Here is a 13270-nt window from a genome sequence, read left to right on the forward strand (position 1 = left end):
AACTATTCAGCTGACCCCCGACTACACTCCACTGGGCCAAACATCTCCTGTCACTAAAGGGTTTCTGTTGGTGTTTGGTTTCCTCCCACAGTCCAAAGATGAATCGGCCATAGTAAATATGGGATTACAGGAATAGGGTGAAGGGCTGGCTCTCAATGGGATGGTCTTTACAGCATCTGTGCAGACTTGATGGGCCGGGATTCTGTGACTGGATCCTACATCCCCACCATGCCAAAAACTCAACATCATCACTAAAACAAAGGGAAAAATAAACAAATCTTGTACCAACCATCCTCATCTATTCTTTCCTCTCTAAAGCCCTTGAGAGTGCTGTCCACTTTTAAACTTTTGTCCATCATCCTGGAACACTATAACTAGATCTTTCCAATCAGGTTTCTGCTCTGCCACAGTACCTAAACAGCTTACACACAGTCATAAATAGCATCTCATGCATAATGCAAGAATGATAAGATTTCCTACACTGACCAATTGAGTAATTCACCTGGTTTCATTCTTACATATGCAGTTATAGCTACAGAATTTCTCACAATGGCTTTGTTTCCCATGTTGGAAACTTATTTTAAGAAACCCCTTTGAGGTAATAAATCTCCCAAGGTGCTCCACAGGTGCATTAAGAGATAAAGTACAAGTCTTAGGATGGTATTAGGCCAAACAGCCAAAAGTTTGATCAAAGATGTAGATTTTCAGGAGTGTCTTACAGGAGGAAAGCAGGGTAGAAGCAGTGAGGTGATGCTAAGGACAACAGTCCATAGCATGAACCCAGGCAACTGAAGGTACAGCCATCAATAACTGAGTGATTAAAATTGAAACGTACAAATGTTTAAAATTAGAGGAGCACAGAAACTCTGGAAGGCCCTGGGATTGGAAAAGCTAAGATAAGGAGGGGTGAGGCCATGGGGTGATTTGAAAACAAGAATAAGAATTTAAAATCAAGATGTTGCTTGTCAGAAAACAATGCAGGTCAGCGAGAACAGGGCTGTTGGGAAGCAGGATTTACTATGAATGAAGCCACAGTCAACAGTTTTGAATGACCATAAAGTTACAGAACGTTGAATGAGGAAATTGGTCTAATTCTTTAATTCATAGTATGCTAAAACGGCAAAAGGAACGTAATACTAGATGTTTAAAAACATCGCTTCCCGATTTCACTTGTAAGTAGCCTGACTCTAACCTGGAGATTCAGTTCCCATGTCCAGATTCCTCTATTAGAGGAAACAGTTTCCCGGTACCTATTCCCATCAAACCTTACTATTAATGCAACGCAATCAGGCCACCTTTTAACATTGTAAGTACAAGTATAAATTGATGAATCCCTTTCTCTCCTACAAAACGTTCCTTCAAACCTACTTCTCTGGTCAAGCTTTTGGTCACCTGGTCTCACATCATCTCATTAGATTGTGTCATATTTTGTCTTATTATGTAACAATGGAGCACCTGGGGAGATACCATGTAAATATTAACACTTTAACATTTTCAACTCTTGACTCGTGGTGGTTCCTTGTGTAACACGGTTTGTGCATTCATCATTTGTTTTCATTCACCTGTTTACTTAACCGCTCCCACATTTAAATCATGTTCATCACATCAAATATTACTGGAGCTTCTACTGACAAATAGCTTTCTCTTCACCTGAGCAGGTGATAGACATTGCTCTTCGGTTTGTTGCCCATTCCCACTTCTAGCTCCTACCCATTTCTTCCTACTTGCTCATTTGTTCCATGCACTACTTCTGTGCAAACACTAAAATTAGAAAGGGATCTTGATCAAATGGGTAAAAAGGCTGATGGAATTCAATCTGGATGTATGGGAGATACCACATTTTCGTGCAAACAAGGGCAGGGCTGATACAATTAAAGGTAGGGCCTTGGGGAATGCTGTAAAACAGTGGCACCTAGAGGTGCAGGCATAGAATTCTTTGAAGTTTGCATCAAATATGGACAGGGTGGTTAAAAAGGCATTTGGCATGATTGCCTCCATTGCTCAGTCCTTTGAGCACAGGAGTTGGGAAGTCATGTTAAGGTTGAACAGGACACTGGTGATGCCTCTTCTGGAGTACTGTGTCCAGTTCTAGTTGCCCAGTTATAAAAAGTGTATTGTTAAGCTGGAAGGGGTTCAGAAGAGATTTATCAAGATGTTGCCAGGCATGGAAGGTTTTAGTTACAAAAACAAAACTAGACAGGCTGGGTCTTTTTCCACTGGAGTGTAGGAGGTTGCGAGGCAACCTGAAAGAAGTTTATAAAATAATGAGGGGTGTGCAACATGGTAGGTGTCTTTTCCTAGGATGGGGGATTTCAAGGCTAGGGGGCATACTTTTAAGGTGAGAGGAGAAAGATTTAAAAAGACATGGGGGGCAAATTCTTTCCATAGAGGGTGGTTCACATGTGGAATGAACTTCCTGAGGAAGTGGTGGCTGTGGATAGAATTACAATGTTTAAAATACATTTGGATAAGTAGTATATGAATAGGAAAGGTTGACAGGGATATGGGCCAGCAGCAGGCAGATCGGGCTAGTTTAGTTTGGGATTATGCTGAGCATGGGCTGGTTGGACCAAAGGGTCTGATTCCATGCTGTGTAACTCTATGATTCTACAATATTCTATATACTCTGAACCCCACTACCTCTCCACCTTCAACTCAGCCACATATCCATACTTTACCAACTGTAAATGCCTTAAGGAGAAATTAGATCGAGTAGTTTTATTCCCTTTAAATTTTACCGTATTGCCATTTAATACCATCTCACTACTGAGGGGCAATTTTGGTACAAATCTAACATTTGAAAGTAATAATTTCTCAAGACAATGAAAAGAAAAAAGGCAGCAAATTTAGCATCTATTTACAAATATATTTTATAATGAAGTCATATTTAGTTAAGTGGCTATATGTACAATTATACTGTGGCAGGTGACAAACTTATACTTTAACTTATTGGGCAACCAATTGTATAGACATTTATTCTGTAAAAGCTGTTAACATTTGCAAAATTAAACTGTTTAAGTACCTGCAAAATATTTAACATTTTATCCTTAATAAAGCTGAGCAAGATTACATTTTTGTACCTCCAAGCCTCAACTGTATTAGCATAATGCATACTGACTTTTGTGTTCAAAAGTCTGACTTGAAAATTCAGTAACTTGTAAACTAATTGCTTTACTTGTTTGATGGATGTATCTTGATGATTTAAATACTACTGAAGTTAAAATCTGCAATTCAACAGAGAGTTCCTGGATATAATCATTAGCAATTATCGGTAGCTACACTTCATGCGTATCTAGTAAAATAGAACGTCGAAAAATCAAACAAAGCATACAACATAAAACATTACAGCGCAGTACAGGCCCTTTGGCCCTCGATGTTGCACCGACCTGTGAAATCAATCTGAAGCCCATTTAAACTACACTATTCCATTATCATCCATATGTTTATCCAATGATCATTTAAATGCCCTTAAAATTGGCGAGTCTACTACTGTTGCAGGCAGGGCATTCCACGCCCTTACTACTCTGAGTAAAGAACCTACCTCTGATACCTGTCCTACATCTAGCAACCCTCAAATTAAAGCTATATCCCCTCATGCGAACCATCACCATCTGAGGAAAAAGGCTCTTACTGTCCAGCCTATCTAATCCTCTGATCATCTTGCGTGTCTCTATTAAGTCACCTCTTAACCTGCTTCTCTCGAACGAAAACAGCCTCAAGTCCCTCAGCTTTTCCTCATAAGGCCTTCCCTCCACACAATCTTCAAAGTCAGTTTTAATTTTCATAATGTATATCAAATACTTAGTTATTTCCAAATATAAAAAATAGATTGACAGCAAGCAGAGCCACAGATGACAATGAACTTCAAATCAAATAAATTATGGAGAGGAAGTGAAAGCCTTTTAAAGAGATATGCAAAAAATCTTAGGGAAGAAAGGAATTAATTATTCCTTACACATTTAAGTTCACATTATATAGATATTTCTACTTCTGTATTTATGGATGTGCCATAGCAAGTTTGAAATAAATAACTTTTAACTTGTATTTGATAATCAGTAGCCAAAATGACAGGTTTATACTTCAAGCCACAGAAATAGAACAATGAGTCACAGAAAAAATAATTTCAAAAATTATGTTCACCGAGATCAAAATAAGTTCATGCATTCTGTTATGAAAACATAGACCACAATCAGCAATCTAATCAAGGGTGTAAAATAACAATATCTGAGTTGCATGATACAAACAATCTTTGAGATTTTTTTTGTTCTCGATAGGTAATAGACCATGAGTAAGAATGAAAACTATTGGTCTTCCTGCATGGAACAACTGAACAAAATCAATTATGCCTAATTAAACAAACTTTAAAATTGTATGAAATCACTGACCTGTGTTGATCTCCTGGTTTGTCTGGCCTGCCTGGATCGAGCTTTTCGCTGTGATTCTGCTTCTTCATCTCGAACAGGAGTGAGATAGGACCTGAAATACGTCAGCAGAGTGAAACATTTTTGGAAGTGGACTACAACAGGCAGTTGATTCTACGAGACCAACAGAAATGACAATATCTATTTTTTCAGCATAAGCTTGAAATCACCATCGTCAGAACTTTCTGCAGTTTGAATAATCAAAAATATATGCAGATTAATTAAGCTTAGTAGAAACTATGTATTCATATAGTAGAATGTGTCTTGTTCTGACAGTTTAATTTTGCTCCAACATTCATGTACCATTGGCTAAATACTTAACAGATTGCAACATGCAGTATAAAAACACTGACTATAGTAAACTTCACACTTTCAACCTAAAGTAGTAATTAATTTTGTCCTCTAAAAAATGCAACTGCTAGCATTAACAAGGCCAGTTAATTTTCCCTGTTCTTGGGGCAGTTTCACTTGTTTGTAAATCATTACTATATCTGTGAAGTATGCGCCTTAATGATGAATTATACAACTTGACTAAATTTTTAAAAATCCTAATTGAAACAGACTTCATTGCTTCCTGCTTTAAAAAAAACCTTGTAGTTACGGCTCAGTAAGTTAAGTGCAAATGATACTTCTTCATACAGGCCTACATCTCACTTTCAAGGTTGGGCGAAAACTGGAATTATGAAAAAAATGCCACTTCACAGCACAATGAAGTAACTACATCAAGGGGCCTTTGGCGCTTGTCAACAAGAAATAACTGCTTGAACACTGCAGTATTACATCAAGTGATGTGTATCCTTGCATTTTTCATTATACGAAGCAAGCAGATTTGCACATCACTACAGCAGTATTGTGCTGTCTTTTCTAATTTAGACTTTTCATTTAAACATGAACAATTCTCACAGTGCAGAAATCAAACACAAATGCAACAAAATGCTGAAAGAAATTTAAGATGATAGAATAAATTAAACAAACAGGGCTTGTCTGCTTGAGTTGGACATGATGGAATCTGTAAGCGAAAGAGCCAAAGCCACTGTGGGCACATTGCTTAAAATACCAAAAGCCAAGTGTAGATAACAAACTTCAACAATCTTAACAAACTTTCAATAGGAAACAAACATGAATCCACTTGTTCTTACAAAGGTCAGGTATGCATATATTTTTAACCTCAAAATCCTTCTTTTCCACAAGACAAAATGTTAAATTCAACTCCGACATTGTGGCAATAATTTGGTCGTCACATGTCCACTAAATAAGCACAACAGGATAATTATACTAAGTGTATATTCCTCCAATACAATCATTAACTGATGCTGCAGAAAGCTTTCAGAGTTGACCACACTGACATTAGCCTTATCTGAATAAGATTAGTTTAAGACCGTTAACAAACACTTTTATAGTAAGAGGACAACAAACTGCACACTTGTCAGTAACAGACTGAGTGACATTCTGGTCTTGCAAGCATACAACTTTTATCTGCACATCCATATAAGGAAATGTTAGCAACTGACAGAAGAACAAATGAGCGAGTGACAATTTACATCACGCTTTTATCAGGCTACTCTGCCGTTCTTGATACCAGTAACAACTTCAAAGGCCAACATATGAGTTAGGAGCAGGATAGACCATTCAGCTCCTTCATCCCTGTTCTGGCTGATCCACATTACTTTTCATTCATTGCTTGTCAAGAATTGAGGTCTGCTTCCAAGTCCTTTTTGAGGGAGTGTTCCAAAGACTCCTCATAATTTCTCATTTGTATCTTAAATGGGTGATTTTATTTTTAAATCAGGGACCCAAGCTTCTAAAATCTCCCACATGAGGAAATATATTTTCCACATACATCCTGTCAAGACCACACAAGACCTTACACCCATTTACAACCTTTGTTCAGTAAAGGAGACCCATCACATACACAGTATTCCAGATTGTCTCACCAATGCCCTGCATAGCTGAAGCATAACCACATGTACTTTTTGCATTCAGTTCTCCTCACAACAAACAATAACATTCTAGATAACAAAGCGTGAAGCTAGATGCGCACAGCAGGCCAAGGAGCATCCTAGGAGCACAAAAGCTGACGTTTCGGGCCTGGACCAAAACGTCAGCTTTTGTGCTCCTAGGATGCTCCTTGGCCTGCTGTGTTAATCCAGCTTCACACTTTGTTATCTCAGATTCTCCAGCATCTGCAGTTCCCATTATCTCTGAAAACAATAACATTCCATTATTTTTTCTAATTACTGAATGTATTTGCATACTAATCTTTTGTTGTTTAAAAACTTTTCTTGCAGCACAGCAGTAATGCCTTGAACTTTGAGCCACAGTTCCAGATTCGACTCCCACTTCAGGAGGGAAAGCCAAGGGCATAAATTATAACAGATCTAAACTGGATTGATAAAGGAAAGCAAATGCTGCAATTTATGCACTTGGACAACCAGATCCTTCTGTATCTCAGAACCCTAAAGTGCCTCTCTAATTAGATAATACGCTTCAATTTTAGTCTTCTTACAAGTTCTCTATTTTCCCACAGCATACTCCATTTGTCACACGTTTGCTCATTCACTTAGCCTACCTATATCACATTGCAGCCTCATGCTTTCTTCATAAAATAATTCCTACCTATATTTGTTTTCAGCAAATATGGTAACTATCCTTTGAACTTGGCATCAAAGTCATTTAAATTGTAAAAAGTTGAGACTCCGGCACTGATATCTATGACACGCCCCTCACTGCATCCTGTCAACCAGAAAAATATCAATTTATGCCTATTATTTCCTGTTGGACAGACAATATTCTACACATTTCACAATATCACCATCTACGCCATCACCTTTATTCCATTATAACCTTTGATGCAGATCTTATCAAATGTTTTCTGAGAATTTACATCCACAAGCAACTCAGTGTAAGTCCAACAGAAAATGTCGGGCTGAATCTTTCTGCTGGCTGCAGAAGTGATAACTATAACTGAAGATTTTGAAACAAAGGAGAAAAACCTTGTGAATATGCTTTCCTCAAAAATGCCCCACTGCAGTCACAAACTATAGCGACTAATTCTTAATTGAGCTGCAGAAGCCAGTATTCTGAGATATAACACTCAGAGCACATTCAGTTCCAAGGGGCTGTTACATTTGGCTGTTCCAATGTATTAGTCACATGCAATTCTGGTTAGGGTCCTGGTTAGTTGCAAGCTTTTCTACAGGTCATTCAGGACCGCTCAGTGAAAAGGAATTTAAAGGTCACTCAATGAGTATGAGAGAGACTGAGTTTGTAAGATAAAGAGCATTATATCCAACTTGGGTAAAAAGAAAAGGAGCAAACTTCAAACATTACCATTTACAGAAAGCACAAAACTATTAATGGGAAAATTGCTTGATTAAAATATACAAAAGGGTCACTGTGAGATACTTACTTGTGAATAACAGGCAATTTTACTAGCTGCAAGACAGACATGTTTTAAAAAATCAGCTGATGTAAAGAGGTGACACGGAAGGAGACAGAGTTAAGCTGAGTTAAGACAGGGTTTCAAGCATTTACTCATTGCTGAAGTCCTAGCCTCTGGTCTACTCTTGTAGACACTTTTTTTGGCTAGTCCAATTCAGTTCCTTGTCAATGGTAGTGCCCAGATTGTTGATCATGGGGGAATTCAGTGATGGTAATACAACTGAAATTCAAAACAACAACGGTGACAATGTCACCAATTGGAGTTGGTCATTGCCTGGCATTTACATAGCATGAATGTTGCTGGCCACTTTTTAACCCGAGCCTGGATATTGTCCAGGTCTTGCTGTATTTGGGCTTGGAGATAGCAAGAACTACAGATGTTGGAATCAGAGATAACAGTGTGGAGCTGGAGGAACACAGTCTGCCAGGTAGCAGAGGAACAGGAAAGTTGATATTTTGGGTTGAGACCCTTCTTCAGAAATGGGGAGTGGGGGAAGGGAGCTCAATAATAAATAGGGAGGAGGCCCACCTACCAACCCCAGCCCCACCCTTTCTCTTTTTATTTCTGAGCTCCCTTCCCCACACCCATTTCTGAAGAAGGATTCCAACCCGAAACATCAAATTTCCCGCTCCTCTGATGCTACCTGGCCTGTTGTGCCTGAGGGAGCACAGCACATGGTAATCATCAGGTTTCCTTGCCTATGCTTGACCTGATGCCATGAAACCTCATGTGTCCATGCAGTGACAAATGGCCAGGTTGGATACATTCCGCGTTATGTAAACATGATACATGTAGGCAACTTTCCACATTGCCAGCTAAATGCCAAGGTGGGAACTATACCAGAAAAGCATGGCTGGGAAAAAAAACATCTAGTTCTGGAGCACGTCTTCAGAACTGGCAGATGTATTCAGGGCTCTAGCCTTTGCAGTAGTCAGTGTCTTCAGTGATTTCTTGATGTCTCAGAGTGAACTGGATTGGTTGAAAAGTGGCATCTGTTTTTGGGGTCACAGAAGGAAACAGAGATAAATGATCCTATTGGCACATCTGGCTGAAGATAGACACAAATACTTCAGCCTTGACGCGCCTGTCTTCCTCATCATAGACAATGAGGGTATTTATGAACTCTCCTCTAGTTGTTTAGTGTCCACCATCATTTAGCCAGGGAATAGTTATGTCTAAAATATCGTATCCTGAAATATTGTGGCAAAGAACAAAGAACAGTAAAGCACAGGAACAGGCCCGCTGTTCCGCCAAGACTGTGCCAACACATGATGCTTTTCCAAACTCAAAACCTTTATGTCTCTACGCAGTTCATATCCCTCTATTCCTGTCTATTCAGATATGTCAGGATGCCTCTTGAGCAATGCTGTCGTATCTGCCTCCACCACCACCACCTGACAGGATAATTCCAAGCACTTACCACCCTCTGTTTAAGAAAAAAGCCCCTCATTTTCTTTAAACTTACCCCCTTTTACCTCAAGGGCATGTCCCCTAATAAATAACACTACCACCCTGGGAAAAAAGGCTCTCGCTATCCATTCTATCAATGTCTCTCATAATTGGGTCGATTTCTATCAGTTCATCCCTTATCTTTCGATGTTCAAATGAAAACAAACCCAGTTTATCCAATCCCTCCTCTTCAAACCAGGCAACATCATCTTGGTAAACCATTTCTGTACCCTTCTCAAAGCCTCCCAAATTCTTGCGGTTTGTGGCAACCAGAACTGTATACAATATTTCAAATGTGGCCTAACTGCAGAATTGAAACATGATTTGCCAATTTTTATACTCTGCCTCAATTGATGTAGGCATGCATGCCATATGCCTTCTTGACAATCATTAATACACGTGTTGCAACTTTCAGGGAACTGTCTTCTTGTATGCCTAGATCACGCTCCATGTTGATACTACCATTTACTATATACATCAACTTGTATCAGATCTTCCTAAACACATCACTTCACATTTGTCTGGATTGAACTCTATCTGTCATTTCTGGGCTCAAGTGTCCAGCTATCTACTGCATTCTATATCCTCTGGCAATCCTCCTCACTATGTATAGCTCCCCCAATCTATATGTCTGCCACAAACTTACTAATCAGGCCATCTATATTCTCCTGTATACACAGCAGGGCTCATAGCACTGATCTCTATGGAACATCACTGGTCATAGGTTTCCAGTCAGGAAAACAGCCTTCCACCAATATTTGTCTTCTCTGTCTAAGCCAGTTTTCTATTCATCTTACCAGCTCACAGTAGATTCAATCGACTTCACCCTTTCTATCAGCATGCCATGAGACATCTTGTCAAAGGCCTTGCTGAGGTCCACGTAAACAACATCTACTGTCCTAGCCTAATCCATCATCCATTATCACTTCCTGAAAAAACTCAATCAAGTTTGAGAGATATGACTTTCCCCAGAGAAAGCCATTCTGCCTATTGCTAATAAGCCTATATTTTACCAAATGTGTGTAAAACCTGCGGCCGAGAATCTTTTCCAATAATTTCCCCAACCACTGAAATGTAGGTTTCACTAACGTGTAATTTTCTGGATCATCCCTATTACCCGTCTTAAATCAAGTAACCATGCTGGTTATTCTCCAGTCCTCTGGGGCGTCTCCTGTGATTAAAAAGGATACAAAGATTTTGTATAAGGCCCCATCAATTTCCTCATCGGTCTCCTTCAGCATTCTGAGATAGATCCTATCATATGGGTGATAGAGGCTTGTCTACTTTGATGCTTTTTAAAACTCCCAACACCTCTTCCTTTTTCATACTGACAAGCCTGAGAACATCAACATACCCCTCCTGAGATTCGCTATCCACTTTGACCTTCCCCTTTGTGAATGCCAATGCAAAGTATTTGTTAAGGGCATCACTTACTTCCTCAAAATCCGAGCATACATTCCCTCCTTTGTCCTCGAGTGGACCTATCCTTTCCCTACTTAGCTTCTTGCTCCTTGTATATGTATAAAATACCTTCAGATTTTTCTTAATCCTGTTTGTCAAAGACATTTCATTGTTCTTTTTAGCCCTCCTAATTCCTTGGTTGAGATCTTTTCTGCTACCTTAGTAGTCTTCGAAGGCTCTGTCTATCTCCAGTTTCCTAAGCCTTACATACGCCTACATTTTTGTTATTATTCAGCTCTCAATTTCTCATCATCCAATGTTCCCAAATCTTGCCATCCTAATCTTTCATTTTCACTAGAACATATTAGCCCTGAGGTATAATCAATTGACCTTTAAAGATGTCCTTGTACTAGATATGGATTTACCTTCAAACAGCAGCCTCCAGTCTACATTCCCAAGTTCCTGCCTAATGTTGTGGTAGTTATCCTTCTCCAATTTACTATTTTCACCTGAGGACTACTCTTATCCTTACCATAAGTAACTAAAAACTTACAGAATTATGGGCACAGTTCCCGAAATGTTCCCCCACTGAAACTTTGATCACCTGGCTGGGTTCATTTCCAAATGAATGGCACCTTCCTGAATTGGCCTATTTACATATTGCTTCAAAAAAAATCATCCTGGACATAACTAACAAATTCTTCCCCCATCCAAGTCCCTGGCACTAAGCAAGTCACATTCAATATTGGGGAAGTTAAAATCACCCATGACAACAAAGCTGTTATTTTCACATTTTTCCATAATCTGTCCATCTATCTGCTCCTCTATCATTCGATAACTGTTGGGAGGTCTGTACTACAATCGCAAAAGTGATTGTACCCTTCCAATTCCTGAGCTCAAACCATTTGGCCTCTCTGGATAAGCCATCCATGGTATCTTCACTTAGTACTGTTGTGATATTCTCCCTAATCAGTAAGACAATATCCCACATCTTTTATATCCCTCTCTATCACACCTGAAACATCTAAATCTCAGAACAATAAGCTGCCAATTTTGTCCTTCTCAACCAGGTCTCTGTAATAGTCACAGCATCATTGTTATACATCTTCATTGAACTTTAAGTTAATCTGTTTTACCCGTTATACTCAGTGCATTAAGAAAACGCATTTCAGGCAACCAGTTCCGCAATGTTCAGTGACCTCACCCGTGCCACTGTTTGTTCTTCCTCTTAGTCTTAGTGACTTGGTTTGAGACTCATTATTGGTCATAATACTTCTTGACCCACTGCTCTAGTTCCCAAACCAGTTTCTTTCCCCAAAGGAATCAGTAAGGTTGTGAATTAAAATAGGTTTTTACAATATTTGATAATGGTCAGATTTATTTATTCAATTCAAAATTCCATAATTTGTCATGGTAAGATTCAAATCCATGCTCCCAGGTGAACTACCTGGGTGAATGGATTTCTAGTTATGATTAAGGAGAGGCAGTGCCGGAGTAATGATAAGAAGCAAAACAATTTATTTATCACTGTCCCAAGATTTGGCTTTCCCTTGAAATGATGACTGTCCCTCTTACTTCCCTTTGGCCCTAGAAGTAGGTAGTCACATTTCCACATCTCTTCATTGCTTGATCTGCCATTCTGTAATCTCTATGTAAAGGATAACTAAAATGAAAACAAACACTAGGGGTCTACAGTGGAGCTCAGTGGCATCCAATACATTGCACACTGTTGTCTATAATCACATCTGCTTTCTAACTAAAGCCTTACTCATGCAGCAAGCTGGTTGACCAGTCCACTTTAAATTGTTCACCACAAATGATCTTTCAATGATTTCAATAAATGAAGCACTTCATTCCATTTCTGCCTAAGTGACAAGAGCTAACAACTGAACATATAAAGAAATTATAAATAAGATGACAGGAAAATCAGAGGCTTTCATAGTTCGGCAAAACATTTCAAACATTCACCCACAAGTATCTTTTATCCACACCTAAACAATAATTCTTCTGATCATAACATTAAAAATTTTGATCGTGTTTGTACATAGACCACAAGATTAACCAAATGAATATGTGCATACATCATTTAATTCTTGGCTGCAAATTTCTGGCACTGGAGCTTAAAGACAATTCTTTCAACATTCACTACGTGGTGCAGCAGACTGATAAAATAAGCAAAAGGACAAGAGAGAATATTCTTCTGTGACTCAAATTGTAATACTCTGAATGAATGCAAAAATCTGTGCATGTTACAAAGAAAAAGCTATATAGTCATTTGTAATGGTAATCATTTATAGGAGCGTAAACTAGAACAACCTGAAAATGACAAACTTTGAACCACGAGATTGATGTTAATAAATGACACAGGAAGGTCTGTGTTGCCCTAAAGGTGCATGGACCTCGGCTTGATCAAACTTCAGGACCCATTGAAGCTCTTGCATGAACTGTAAAATCTTAGCAATAACAATGCATACAGATCTAGTAGTGCATGAAATACGAAGATAAGACTTTCATTTAGAAAAGTATGCTAACAAAATTTAAGATACTGTGCAGCAAA

General features: G+C 38.8%; 1 protein-coding gene across 5 annotated transcripts in view; it reads right to left on the reverse strand.

Moving 5' to 3' along the window:
* The window catches only part of LOC125462731 (protein phosphatase 1 regulatory subunit 12B-like), a 227466-nt gene that overhangs the window by 94720 nt on the left and 119476 nt on the right, over positions 1-13270 (reverse strand). For all 5 annotated transcript variants that reach the window (XM_048553013.2, XM_048553012.2, XM_048553010.2 and 2 more), the window contains one exon: positions 4386-4476. In XM_048553013.2, coding sequence (XP_048408970.2) covers positions 4386-4476 — 91 coding nt within the window. The remainder of the gene's footprint in view (positions 1-4385; positions 4477-13270) is intronic.

The sequence above is a fragment of the Stegostoma tigrinum genome, chromosome 21 (assembly GCF_030684315.1).
Source record: "Stegostoma tigrinum isolate sSteTig4 chromosome 21, sSteTig4.hap1, whole genome shotgun sequence".
NCBI classification, from domain to species: Eukaryota; Metazoa; Chordata; class Chondrichthyes; order Orectolobiformes; family Stegostomatidae; genus Stegostoma; species Stegostoma tigrinum.